We start from the raw sequence: 15,160 nt of genomic DNA on the forward strand, positions 1-15,160 counted from the left end.
GCCTCCAAAGCACACGTCTAAGGAGCGATCTCCGGTAATGGTCATCCCCTCTCCGACTCAGGGCTAGCGGCAAATTCGGGAGCGGCCCGCGAAAACCGTGAGAGTCCGAAAATGGAGTCGATACAGCTCACCTCCAGCGTCGCGCAATTAAACAGTATTCCCAGTGAGCCCCCTTCTCGAGGACGTACTCCGGTCGCGTATCGTGACAAGCCACGCCCCTGCAGAAAAATGTTATACTTTTTTTCCCCTCGGTGGTTATTTCGTCCCGGAGGACCAGCTCCGCCCAGGCCCAGCTGGCCGATGTTGATCAATTAACACCCGGCCGTGTTACGCAGCAGAGGTCCCGGCTCCAGGGATGTTAAGGCCGCCGACCAACTTCGAGGATTTCTCCGGTTACAAGGCAGGCAGAGACATCGGGATCACGCGAATGATGTCTGTGCGCATTCACCGACGCCCCGCTGTAGCACAATCACAGGATTATGGGCAGGATTTTAGTGCGGGGCTCGGAGGCTTGCGGAGCCGGGAGCCTACACTTCCACTCCGATCGCCATCTTGGCTCCTCCCCCCATTGTACACAATCTTGAATCGGTTTCCTAACTTCCTATTTATGCAAAGAAGTCTGGTGCAACCAAGGTATGTTTGTCGAGTTTTGATTCCTCCTAAAACTGACGTTTAAGTCTCTGCCAGTACAATGTTTGTCCACTTACCTTTTTTTTTTAAAGAATCTGGTTTATTAAAAAGGCCTGTGATTGGAGACCCATGCTTGGATAAAGGCCCCTCCTGCTCACCGTTACACTCCGCACCAGCCTCCGAAGTGCACAGACCCCGTCTGACTGGTGAAATATGCGGGACAAACAGCAGCTAGCGCAAAGGATTTTGGAAGGGCCTTGAACGCCTGCCGTGGATTGGCCAGACAGCAGGCTACTGCTCTGCGCCCTCAAACAAGAAGTTGGCCTCTCGTTTTTCCTGTCTCCACCCTTGTTAGACCTGGCACCTTGACGTGGGTCTCCCTTCTACTTTTTGTTGCTGTGCCTCAAATGTTTTTGCTGGTGTTAGCTGCTCAGAGCACTGTGCCACTGCCAACCAGTGCCACAGTGCAAGTGCTCCCTGTGTAAATTGCTATATTGATTGGATTCCATGATTGGCTTATTTGGTTTACTGTCAGGCCCTAGTACAGTGCACCCGGAGTGCCCAGGGCTTGTAAATCCAAATGCTGCTAGTGGGCTTGCAGCACTGGTTGTGCCACCCACAGAAGCGGCCTTGTAAAATGTGTCTAAGGTCTGCCATTGCAGAGCCTGCGTGCAGTCTGGTACTGTCATGCTGACTGGGCAAGTGCACCCACTTGCCAGTCCCTAAACCTTCCCTTACCTTTATGTTAGTCACCCCTATGATAGGCCCAAGGGCAGGGTGCATTGTAAGTATAAGGTAGGACAATCCCCGATGTGTGTGGCATGTCCTAATAGTGAATTACAGCCATTTTCGTTTTTCACTATTGCAAGGCTACCTGTTCTCATAGGCCAGAATGGGCTGTTAGAATTGTTACATTCTATAATCCTAACAGACTCAGGGAACATGGTAGAAGTTCGAGTTTAGTAAGCCTGAACTCAGAATAAGAAAATACATCTTTTAGTAAAGTTTATTTTAATATTCTGTGTTTGCAAATACCACTTTTAGAAAGTAGGTATTTGCTTGCCTGACCATTTTAGCCCGCCTCTGCTGGGATGTGTATCTGCTGTCTGGGTTCTGTGAGTGACAGGGCTGGGAAATTCCAGAGGGCAGGGCTAGGTAGCCTGGTGGTGAATAGAGAGATTTACATCCAGATGGGTGGGAGGAGTACACCTGGGCTCTGAATAGGACTGTGCCTTTCCACCACAATGCTGGCTCCACCTCCTGTGGAGTGTCTGATGTCTCTAGCCTGCTCCCTGAATAAAAAGTCAGAGTCTTGTCAACAAAGTGCTCAATAACTGGTTTTGGCTGGGTAAAGGCCCCTCTACCCCAGAGGAACAAAGGATTTAGGGGTATAAGTATTGGGAATCTGCTCCCAAGAAATTAGAAACAGATTTGACAAGAAGAAACCTCTGCCTGATGAGAAGTAACTGGGAAAGCTGAAGGAGGAATACTGTGCCTGACCTGGGGGATTGGCCTGCAGTGATTGCCTTGCTGTTAAAGGAGAGGAGAAAGACTGAAAGACTTTATTTTCCAACTTCTGCAAAAGATCTCCAAGGGCTTGTGAGTGAGCTTGCCCCCTGAACGAAGTCCCACGACCAGTGGACTTCATCCGCCTCGAAGAGAGCTGTGGGAAATGCTGTTTTCCGAGTTGGCGAGGCCAGAAGTTGTGTACGCCTCGTACGATCAACTCGTGTCCTGCAAAGCACGGTATCTAGCCTGTCCACCTCAATCGACGCGACTCTGTGCCCTAAACGAGCCGTAGCTCTCACCGTGACTGGCCGACAACGCCGCGTACAGCGCTTTGCTTCATCGAATCATCCTTGTTGGAACGACACGTACACTGCCGCTGAGTTGGAGTCTGCCGATCGCACCTGAAAGGAGGGTACGCTTCGCACGTCTGCGACGCACCGCCTCGCACCGCATCCAAGACTGAACATCGCGTCTCCCAAGGTACAGCTCGTACGCCGCAACGTAAATAGATCACACCGCACCAAGCACCGTCCCCTCAAGCAACACAACTCTGCGCCCAACGACTCGTAGCCACGAAGTCAACGAGCCGTAGCTCGCACCCTGACAGGAGGACATCACCGCGTACAACGCTTTCTTTTTCATTGCCCCATCCGTGCCGGACACACCAAGCTAAGGTACTGTCTACGACTCGCACTGCATTTTTGTACGCATCGGACCGGAGCGTCCGCTGCGCTTGTTAGACGCTTTTGAGCATTTTCATCACCGTGAGAGCCGAACCGAGGACTACAAATCGCACAGAACTTTAAGAATTGCTAACAGTATTGTGGATTATTTTTGTCGTTATTTGGTCTTGTGCTAAGCCTTTATATAAAAGCTAACTATTTTTGATAAAACCTTGTGTGGTGTTCATTTGTAGTGTTGTCACTGGGTTACTGTATGTGGTCACAAATGCTTAACTTATATCGCCTCTGAACTAGCCTTGACTGCTCGCGCCACGCCGCCTAGATGGTGAGCAGGGGTTATTTTAAGAGGGTAATTTCCTTGCCCTGACTAGAGAAGAGGGTCCCAGCTTGTCACAAGTACCTACCTGTGCCAACCAGAGACCCCCAATTCTAACAACCCTCATCTTCATAAACTACGCGGCCAACCAGCAATACCTTCCACGCCACTGCTAACTAAGGCCGTGTTACCTCGGACTCCCTCGCCCAGTAGCAGTGTATCAATAACCCTGTCCTGGGGTGGGCACCCTACACCATATTTCTCAAACACCACTGACTGTCCCTTCACCCAGCTGCTTGCATCCACCCCCGCCCCATCCCCCGTGGTGTCCGATTCCACGTCCAGCACACCCTTGCTCTCCCCTACTCCCCCCAGCACCTTACCCAGCAGAAGCATCTTGATCTCCTTTGCCGTCTTCCAGCAGAGGGGAGATCCACTGAGCCAGAACTTTTCCAAAGTATGCGGCGCAGACGCCCTGATGCACGAGAATGTACATACATCTCACGTACGTCTTGATGCACAAGATTTAAGACAGACGTACATCGGACTCCCTCGCCCAGTAGCAGTGTACCAATAACCCTGTCCTGGGTTGGGCACCCTATGCCACATAGGTAGTGGGCGATGGGAGTGGTCTAAGACTCAACTGCCATCTTGGCCATCCAGGCCATGCCCCTTCAGTCCCATTTTAATAGTCCTATTGCAAAGATGGATGTTGAATTCACTGTCTGGGTGCTAGCACCGGTTCAGATATGCTCCTTCTCCTTGTACATCTCTCCTCTGCATTAAGAGTTTTTGCTTCAGGTGATATTTCTCACAGCAGGTCGTGACAAGTGGTGTCCCATGTTCGCAATCACATGTGAAGACCTAACATCTAGCAGCTATCTGCCTTTGACAGTAGCTCATCTGGGAGAGCCACAAGAGCAAGCTCTGTCTGGACAATTCCCTTTGCACAACAAATCTGCATCCCTCCATCTTTGCAAATTGTGGTTACCTGGAAGATACAGTCAGCAGGTCGTACCCTGTCGCCTTCCTCCCACACCTTACTTACTATCTAATACTAAAGACACAGCTTAAGAATACCAGCAATGCACCAACGTTGCAAGGCGTAAGCTCACTTTGTGGTCCTAGGATTTATGATAGGTGAGATGGATATTGCTAGTGAATCAGACTATTCCTCCCATCCACAGTGGAGCAGAGAAGCGAATATTTAAAAGTAGTTGATGCCCCAGAAAGCTCAATGAAATTTGGGGACCATGGAAGAGGTATTATGGGCTAGATGTGGAAGCGCCAGAACATTCCCAACTGTAAGGACTTCCGGATGGGAGAAATACCAGAAGTGTACAGTTTGTAGGTATTGTCGCATGGGGACTCGAGGGAGACTATACTTTGCTACTGTGTACATTGTTCTTAAAAATTATTCGTTAGTCAAACGTGGGACCCTGACCATCCTGATCTACAGAGTACTACAAATCATTGTAAGTTTGTCACATGAAAGTGATGTGTCAAATATTTCTTTAAAGTAAGAAACTGAATAACCTTTGGCGTAGTCAGTGCGTCATTGGCCCTAAGGCTAATCCAAGGAAGTAAATGAGTCCCCTGGCCGCTTTTTGAACTGCGAAATACAATATTAAGGTCAGTGGACCCCTGAGGCCTCTGGGCCCTGGTGTCACTGCACATGCTGCACAATTCGAATCTACTCCCTGGATGTAACATAAATTAGAAGGAAGTGGTTGGCAGGGCTTTCAGGTGAGTGGCAGGCAAGGTGGAACTGGGTGTGCACTAGACAATTGGGGATATGGCAGGGAGGTTGTGTAGGGCACAGGTAGTGACTGAGCAAGGAGTGGGGTTTTGCTTGGCGAGCAGTGCATGGGCAGGGAGAACTGTGAAGAGCTTTCAGGCAAGTTAAAACAGGTATCTCAAAGTTTACACAGCAACACGGCGTTGCATGCAGAGTAGGGTCTTAAGCTCTTTAACTCCTTGGGTGCTCATGACTGCTCCAAGCCGTCATGAGTCTCTGTAGGCTTGTGCTCATGAGGGCGTGGAGCCGTCATGCCGCTGCCGCTCCGCCCACGCAGCACTAATTCCCCGCCTGTGTGGGCAAATTAATGAGTGGGCGGGGATCATGACGGCACCACGCCGTCATGAGCACACGCCGACCGTGACTAATGACGGCGTGGAGCCGTCATGAGCACTGAAGCACCACGCCCAGCCCGGCGAGCCGCTGCGGAATTCGTGGCGCAGTCAAGGGGTTAAGTATGGAGGAAGTTGATTGGCAGATTCAAATTGTACCACAACCATACCTAAATCCCTACACACCGGTCACTCGCACCTATCTTCACAAAATTACATCATTTACATGAGCGACAAGCAAGGGAGCAGCCAGAAAATCAAAATACCTCCCACTGAGATCCGTACCTCATATGCCATTGGGTTAAGGAAGATGAGGAATATGAGGTCCCTTCATCCCAAATTCTGTCTATCTATCTCGATATAACTTAAGCCTTTCACGCATCCATCCATCCATCTTTTCATGATTCCATCTGTCCTTCCTTTACCATACTGTCCATCCACCTTTTTATCAGTACTCCTCCACCCAACCTTCTATTCTTGCAGTTAAACTTCCTTTCATTTGTCCTTTTCCCTTCCATACATCCCTTTTTGATCCATACGTCATTTCACACTCCTATTATCAATTCATCCATCAATCCAAATTTACTTTCATCCATCCACCCATTCATCCAGTCTTTCGTCATTTCAGCCATTCTTTCTTTCACCCACCCATTGGTTGTTTTTTTTTATTTACTTAACAGTCCATTCACTCTTTCATCTATCTTTTTTATGATTTTGACCCTTCCTTCTTGTCACAGTTTCTTTCTTCTTTTCATATGTTCTTCATTTCGCTTTTCCTTTCAGCCTCCTCTCTCACACTTAGCATAGCCAGTGTAATGTGGGTCCTAGTGCAAGGAAGGAAATGGGCCCTCGGCTGCCAATCAAAAGGTTAAAAACAGAACTAAACAGGGTTCGATGCGCAGCTTACGCCCCTGGGCCATGGTTCCACTACACCTGCTGCACCAGTTGAAGCTACGCCCCTGCACACTCTTTCCTTCTCTTTCGCTCACCTTTTGGGCGTGTTGTACTTTGATTGGCTTCTCATCCCTGACCGTGTATATGGTTCGCCATTTGTGTTTTTTAAGAGCGTTGTTCTGCAGAGCTGCAGACAGAACGGGCCACTGGCCACAGGGATATTTCCAGCTCATATTACTCCCATGGCTAGGCTAGGTCTTTACGAGAGATGACGTATGCATGTGCATTTTTGATGTGTATATTACACAAATTGTTTGACAACAGTTTGTCCAGGGAGTTGCACTGGGAGTCAGAGCTTCATGGAAAAACAGAAAATGATGTTTGCCAGTCATACTATTGCAAGAGATACATTCAAATTTGGTGCCTACAGCTTTAAGATTTTTTAGGGTAACCTAGAATCCTGCGCGTGTACTGACCCCAACATAAATTAAAGAAGTTTCTCCCCGTTTCTTTTTTGACAGCTACAACAACTGTCCCGTTTGGCACAATTACAAGAACCACAGCTGGAACAATGTCATACAGCAAACTTGCAACTCAAGGGTACTACATCACCTTGAACACCACGGGAATCAACTACAAATGCCCTGGCCCGAACGACAACTTATCTGTGCTGCGTATTGGCAATGACGCCTCTTGCGGGCAAGACCCAAGCGCAGCCTTCTGCAATGGCCCCTTGCCGCCAGGTGCCTCTCTCAGGTACGTATCACTTCGGCTCTAAACTAACTGCTAAGATTTAACACACAACACATATATCCACGGTGCATGATAAAAACGCTGTGCTCCGCCAGCTCGCTACCGGCTGGCAGTACAGTGTGTGCCAACGCTTTGGATGGGCTTCTAGCTCGGAAGACACATTTAAGAGCTCATAATAATTGTAATGAGTTTGGATAATGTCTGTTGGCTGGCGGCAGGCCTGAAAAAGTCATGTGAATGGGACATCAAAACCAATCGGTAAGTGCTAGAAAGCGCTACAAAAGGGATTGCCTACTGCCTAATATTAGGAGGGATCACAACAGCAATTTATCTGTTGACAACATAACAAAGATATAGTTTTTTTCTGGCTAACAGATAGTATTAGTATACATCACGCTGCACACCTGGTGCCCTCATTATGGGTACTATGGGACCACCTACCACAACTGCATGAATAATGGCGTTGTGTGGATGAAGGACAACTTTCGGACCCATCCCCACACCAAAAGACCACGCACACAATCTCGGCATCATCCTGGACAGCAAACTCACCATGAAATGACAGATCAACACAATCTCCGCTGCATGCTTCCACCCTCTCGGCATGCTCCGATGAATTGTCAAATGGCTCCACACAAGCATGAGAAAAAGCGTTACGCAATCTCTAATCACCAGCCAGCTGGACTATGGCAACGCACTGTACGTTACAACCACCACTGATCTTATGAGGAAACTCCAGATGATACAGAACTTAGCGGCAAGGCTGTTCCTCAACCTGCCCGAACGGACCAACATCATCAACACCTGAGGAACCTGCACTGGCTTCCGGTCCAAACAAAGGTGCCTATTTATGTTACTGACACATGCTTACAAAGCCCTCCATGACCAAGGACAGAATACATGAACCACACCAACCATCCAGAAACCTTCACTCCACTGCCCTTGTCTGTCGCAGTCACAAAGGAGGCCATTCATGCTTCTACTTTGCCACCAATTCCTGAACACCCTCCCTCTCCACCTCTGAACATCACCCTCGCTGACAGACTTCAGGTGGAGACCCAAGACCTGGCTCTTCGACTAGCCCTGCAACACAGCGCCTGGACACTCTCATGGGTGATAAACTGCGCTCTACAAGTACTGATTGGCTGATTGACTATAGTAATAGACTGTTAACCCTACACGTAATAATGACCATACTATGTGGTGTCAGAAATTCCAGGTGCGCCTGGTCTTTTAATACTGAGTCAACAAGTCAAACAAACTGGCCTTCAACTTGTTCTTGAAGATCATTTCTTTTTCGACCACCCTGCCCGAGCCAGCTGGCTTTCACATTTATAAGTAAGGCATGCAGCACTGAACTGAATACATCCAGTGTAGAATTCCAAATGCGGTCCTTTTTGCTGAGGCAAGTTATAGCATTTTGTGCTTAGAGACATACCACAGTAAAGCACATTGCAGTGGTCCAAGTGGGAATTTATCATGTCTCTCAACACAAAATGTTCTCTGTAAGGTGTGGACATTGACATTGGCTTGCTTAGATGATGGAAGCAGCTCCTGAAACTAAGTATACATGAAGTGATAAGGAGGTTTCAGCATCAATCACTACACCAAGTTTCACACTGTCTTTGTGAATTGCACATCTAAGCCAAGAAGAATGGATGGCTTAAGTGTAGCCAGTGATGGCCTCCCTTCAGTACTACTGTTAGTGCTAATCCTAGTTTTAGAGATATTTAGCTGAATGCAAATTGTGATCCTCCAGGTATGGATGTAGCCTGGGATAGGTCAGGAAGAACCTAAAAAAGACCTGGGTGTTTTCAGTTGATGACTGGACTGCCCTTGAAAAGACTGAAAATTGACTAATGGTATAGATTAACCCCTTCCATGCTGCCGACGGCAACGCTACCTCGCTGGTGCTGCCGTCAGCCAATGGCCGACGCGCCCCCGCCCGTTTTGCGAAAGTGCCGCACTTCCGCAAAATCGCGGGCGCAGTAGAAGGGTTAAAGAAGGTAAATGATTAAGAGGATCCCATAGCGAACACATAGGGGTCTATTAGGATGTTGGGCGGATCTATTAGGATGTCGCCAGGGTGGCGGTGGCCACCGCCACCATGGCGGAGGCAATCCGCCCGACAACCACTCTCTGTTTCCCCTCCGCCAGATTAGGATGGCGGAGGGGACAGCGGCGGACGGAAAGACCGTCCGCCGCTTTACCGCCGCGGTCGCAAGGCGGTAAGGTGTGGACATTGACATTGGCTTGCTTAGTTGATGGAAGCAGCTCCTGAAACTAAGTATACATGAAGTAATAAGGAGGTTTCAGCATCAATCACTACACCAAGTTTCACTAATCCACTGTGGCGGGTGCATCCTAATGCTGGGGACGGGACCCCCGCCCGTAAGGCGGGCCGCCCGCCATCCTAATGGACCCCTTAATCTAGAATGCTGATCTCTGATGTAAAGGAACCATTTGCTCTGCTAGAACCATTTTTCTTAGAACGATTCAAAACCTTTACCATGGTGTCTGAAGTTCCTAGTTCTAATATAGTGGACTGATGCACCAGTAAAATGTGATGGTTCACCCTATCAAATGCCCATAAAAGTTCCAGGAGAAGAAGCAGAAAGCTACATTCAGAACATTCAAGCACACAAGAGATGTGGTTTCATACATCATGGACCTTAGACTACATTATGTAACTAAGGGCCTCATTTGTATATTAGCAGTTGGTCCGTCCTCCTTCAGGGGGACAGAGTCAATTACTCAGTCACCCTGAAGGAGGAGCCGACCATCAAATTTTGAAATGTCTTTCAGCCTGCTGGACATTTCAGGCATTGACAGGAAACGCCTTGACGGTGGTTCTTGCCAATGCTGGATGGCTTTGTTAAACGTGATGGAGCCGTACATCAAAGTTCGTTTTTTGTTATTTTCAAAAAGAAAATCCCAAAGCAGGATGTTGTTTTGGAGAAAAAAAAACAATGACCCCCTCACTGTGAGGGTTTCTCTCATGACGAGGCGGACATTGAGAATTTTTCAGTGCCCCTAACTGCAAGGTTTTTTCCTGGTGGAGACGGGAAGTGAAAAATGGATTTATGTCCTCTCATCTAAATTAGGTGGGCGGAAATATAGCCAAATCTCTGTTGGGCTGTTGGAGGAGTTTGACCATGACGGAGACGGAGTAGTCTCCTCTGCCGTCAAACTATGATCTGCCCGCATTTAAATTGATTAAGCGGACTATAGTCTTGGTGGGGAGGAAACCGTGTTGCGGCCCACTCTACCAAGATCTAAATTAGGCCCTAAATCACAAAAAGTAAGTTGGTGGTGTTTGGATGCTTCTTAGGAAGACAATTATAATCAGATTGCTTTCAGCCTCAATTGACCTAATGAAGGGTGCCACAAAATTAATTCCAAGTTGATGAAATGTCAGCATATTATTCTTTGAAGAGTTATCTAGATGTTAATATACTCTTTAAAATCAGTTATCCCAGTATAGCAGCCCTTTTGTGAAATTAAATGCTACCACCTTTTGGCAGTCCTACTGTCTATTGATTTCAGCCTCGGACCCTGCAGTTTTTTGGGAGGCCCTGGCATCTGCATCTCCCTGCCCCCTCTCCATTAAAATAAATAATAAAAAGCATTGGCAATGCCAATAGCTCTCGCATAGGCGAGAGCTATCGGCTTTGTCAATGTGTTTTAGCTATGTTGTAGAAACCCAAAAACTAACTATTGCCCTAGAAAAAATTGAAAACCTCAAGCAAATGCTCCATATACAATCTACTCACCTACACGTATATATAAAATGCAATACAAGTGAATAACTCAGCAAATTAGAAAAAAATATATATAAATATCTAACTTTAATCTTATTATAATAAAATTGCCATTTACAATCCCATATAAACAAACATGTATGCATATAACAAACAACTATACAAATATGTAAGACAGGAAGATACTTTCTGACAACGAAATTAGTATTTCCAAGAATGCACATCTACTTTTTTGTCACTAGGGGCCATTGAATCGAATGTAAAACATATCAGGACCACCAGTGTACTGTAGATTGTGCCTCCAGTTTCCATCACTGCATTTCGGTGGAAATAGCTTATAAAAAACACTGGGCCTCATTTATGAAAACTGTTGCATTGCTGAGACAAAAAGGCGATGCAACAGTTTTCAGTGTGCCCTCCTTGCAACAGGATGGATGCGCCATATTTAATGTTCGGGACTCCATGTCGCAAGGAAAGACAGATACGTCAGGAATCCTGATGTATCTGTCAGAGCAAAAGTCACACATTGCTGGTGTTGAGTCGCAAGCATGATGCAACTCCAGCAATGCGTGGGGAGGCCTGTCTTCAATGCACTGCGTCACCCTTATGCCTGCCATGAGACAGGCTTAAGGTTTTGACGCAATAGCGTCCTAGAAGCGGTGCACTGAAATCTTATAGATTTCAATGCACCACTTCTATGAGGCTCTGATACGGGATAACGCCCACTCGGCGTACATTATACCTGGCACAGGTATAATGTGGCACAGGGGTTTAATATGTGACGCATCACTTGTAAATAGGGCACAACGGGGTGCATTTTTTACGCCGCCGGTTCATCACAAAAAGTGACAGACCAGTGCCGTAAAATGCCACAAGGGCTCATAAATAAGCCTCACTGTTTTCAGAGCTACTATATGGAAATTTCCTCCCCAATACAATCGCATATAATATCTACAAAAACATAATAAATCACATTACAATAAATCATGATACAAGACTTAACAAACAGTATGTTATATTCAAAAATACAACACCACATCAGCTTAAAATAGATATTATTAGTGAATTCATTATCAAATTAATTTTGAAATTCATTTTAAGATTAACACCCTCCTTATAAGTGAAAACTATACAGATCGATTTAACATGCTGTGGTATAAAAAAATGTTTTATCTAACAAAGGCAATCAGATCGACATACTATATTTCTACTCCCTTCTCCCTGCAGCCATCATACATGGGAAAATAAATAACGCACATGTATCCAAACGATTTTATATCTCTGGATTTACTCACTGTCTGTTTCTTCCATCAACAGTGATGATGTATGCCTTCCGGTACCCTATCAACCACACTATCTACCTTATCCAGTCACAGTTTAAAAGAACCTGTATGGTGTTCTAAAGGCACTACATTTTCACTCAAATAATTATCTGTATTCAAACCCCAATGAGACTGTTCCCCTTTTTAACTCCAATATCTCACCACTATACACCTGGAGTATCAATCACCATGCATTCATTAAGGTTTTGCAAGGGACCGCTATGTATGCGAGATTACTGTAATCAATCCTTTGACATGGTGAACATCCAATTTTGAGTGGTATACCAGCCTTGTAAAATCAGCATTACTCCTATTAAATACAGTGACACACAAATATACCCCACCACCATTCTCAAAAGGCACCCTTCACCTTTAGCACAGCAATACCAAAGGTGATGATGGACGGAGTGCTTGAGCAAATCAAACACTCACCCCCAGTCAACTGATCTGGGTTTAATCCATCACCATTCTTTAGCTCACTCCACCACCCCAGTTCAGACATGACCATATGCAAATCAGTCTGACCCTGTGCCTCATGGGAACAGTCCTGCCCGATCTGCCAAGCCATGTCTTCCCTGGACCGGAAACAAGCATCCTGGGACCGGTTTCAGGTTCATAACCCTCAGCAGCCAGGCTATCTTGAATCCAGTGACAAAGTGAGCAAGGGACCCACATCTGGGCATACCCAGACACCTTAACCTAGGGTGAACAAAGCGAAACCAAAGGGGATGATGGACAGAGTGTTTGAGCAAATCACTATCGTAGAGTGGAGTGGAGTACATGGGTGTGGAGTAAATTGTCATGGAGTGACATAGAGTGGAGTGGCGTACTGTGGAGTATCTTACAGTAAAGTGGCATAGAGTGGCATAGAGTGGAGTGTCGTGGAATGGAGTGTCGTAGAGTGGAATGGCATAAGATTGGAGTGCCATAGAGTGAAGTGGAGTTGCATAGAGTGTCTTAGAGTGAAGTGGAGTAGAGTGGAGTAGAGCGGCGTAGAGTGGAGTGGAGTGGAGTAGAGAGGCATGGAGCGGAGAGGAGTTAAGTGTCATAGAGTGGAGTAGCGTAGTGTGGAGTCGCATAGAGTGTCATGGTGTGGAGTGGAGTGGAGCAGAGTGTATTGAGTGGTGTAGAGTGGAGTGGAGTGTCAAAGAGTGGAGTGGCCTGGAGTATTGTCACACTGGACAGAAGTAGAATTGAGTAGAGTGGAGTGGCGAACATTGGAGTGGCATAAAGTGTAGTGGCGCAGCTTGAAATAGAGTAGAGTGTCCTCGAGTGGATTGTCTTAGAGTTTAGTGTAGAAGAGTGTCATAAAGTAGAGTGTTATAGAGTGTAGTGTAGTAGAGGTTAGCAGAGTAGACTGAAGTTGAGTGTTGTGGAGTAGAGTGTCGTAGAGTGGAGTGGTGCAGAGTGAAGTAAGGTAGCATTTAGTGGCGTGGTGTGGCATAGAGTGTTGTGGAGTGGCGTGGAGTGAAGTAGTGTTGTGGAGTGACGTAGAGTGGAGTATAATGTTGTAGAGAGGAGGGGAAGAGAGTGGAGTTCAGTATCTTAGAGTGGAGTGGCATAGAGTGGAGTGGAATGCCATAGAGTGGAGTATTGTATACTAAAATGGAGTGGAGTAGAGTGCCGTAGAGTGGAGTGGCACTAAGTGGAGTTGAGTATCGTAGAGTGGAGTAGCATAGAGTGGAGTCGCATAGAGTGACATAGAGTAGAGTGGTGTTGAGTGGTGTAGAGTGGTGTTGAGCGGTGTAGAGTGGAGTGGCATAGAGTGGAGTGGCATAAGTGGAATTGAGTGGCATAGAGTGCCTTCCCTCTAGAGAGAAGTAGAGTGGAGTGGCTTACACTTGAGTGGCATAGAGTGTATTGGCATATCTTGAAGTGGAGTAGAGTGTCCTAGAAAGGAGCTTCCTAGAGTGTAGTGTAATAGAGTATCGTAAAGTACAGTGTCATAGAGTGTTGGATAGTAGTGTGTAGTAGAGTAATGTGGAGTAGAGTGTCATAGAGTGTATTGTAGTTGAACGGAGTGACATAGAGTGGAGTAGAGTATTGTGGAGTAGAGTGGCGCAGAGTGGAGTAAAGTAGCATGTAGTGGGTAGAGTGGAGTAGAGAGTCATAGAGTGCACAGCATAGAGTGGCATAGAATGGAGTAGAGTGTCGTGGAGTGGAGTATAATGTAGAGAGGAGTGAAAGAGAGCGGAGTCGAGTGTCTTAGAGTGGAGTATCATAGAGAAAAATGGGGTAGAGTGTCGTAGAATGGAGTGGTGCTGAGTAGAGTTGAGTGGCGTAGAGTGGAAAGGAGTGTCACGGAGTGTCGTCACACTAGAGAGAAGTAGAATGGAGAGGCATACATTTGAGTGGTATGGAGTGTATTGGCTCAGCTTGAAGTGGAGTAGTGTCCTAGAGTGGAATGTCCTAGAGTGTACTGTATTAGAGTGTCGTAACGTAGAGTGGAGTAGAGTAGAGTGTCATAGAGTGTAGCGTAGTAGTGTGCAGTAGAGAAAAGTGAAGCAGAATGTCATAGAGTGTAGTGTAGAAAAGCGGAGTGGTATAGAGTAAAGTAGAGTGTTGTGGAGTAGAGTATCGTGGAATGGAGTGGCGCAGAGTGGAGTAAAGCAGCATTTAGTGGGTAGAGTGGATTAGAGGGTCATAGAGTGCACAGCATAGAGTGGCAAAGAGTGGAGTAGAGTGTCCTAAAGTGGAGTAGTGTTGTGGAATGTTGTCAACTCGAATATAGTGTTGTAGAGCGGAGTGGAAGAGAGTGGAGTAGAGTGTCTTAGAGTGGAGTGGCATAAAGTGGAGTAGAGAGTCAAAGAGTGCACAGCATAGAGTGGCATTGAGTGGAGTTGAATGCTAGAGTGGAGTATTGTAGAGTGGAGTGAAGTACAATGGAGTGGCATAGAATGGACTATCATACAGTGGAGAGCTGTAGAGTGGAATGGAGTACCATGGAGTGTCGTAGATTGGAGGGAAGTAGAGTGGAGTAGTGGCATACAGTGGAGTAGCTTAACTTGGAGTGGAGTAGAGTGTCCTAGAGTGGAGTGTTTTAGAGTGTATTGTAGTAGAGTGCTGCAGAGTAGAATGGAGTAGAGTGGTGTACAGTGCAGTAGACTGTTGTAAAGTAGAGTGTCATGCAGAAGAGTAGAGTGGAGTAGAGTGGAGTGGAGT

The 15,160-nt window shown here is 46.7% G+C and overlaps 1 protein-coding gene across 1 annotated transcript in view; it reads left to right on the plus strand.

Annotated features, from left to right (window-relative positions):
• The window catches only part of UPK3B (uroplakin 3B), a 320,938-nt gene that overhangs the window by 214,564 nt on the left and 91,214 nt on the right, over positions 1–15,160 (plus strand). The window contains exon 3 of the mRNA XM_078679659.1: positions 6,684–6,918. Within this exon, the coding sequence (XP_078535785.1) occupies positions 6,684–6,918 (235 nt within the window). The remainder of the gene's footprint in view (positions 1–6,683; positions 6,919–15,160) is intronic.

Source organism: Lissotriton helveticus, chromosome 3_1, assembly GCF_964261635.1.
Source record: "Lissotriton helveticus chromosome 3_1, aLisHel1.1, whole genome shotgun sequence".
NCBI lineage: Eukaryota > Metazoa > Chordata > Amphibia > Caudata > Salamandridae > Lissotriton > Lissotriton helveticus.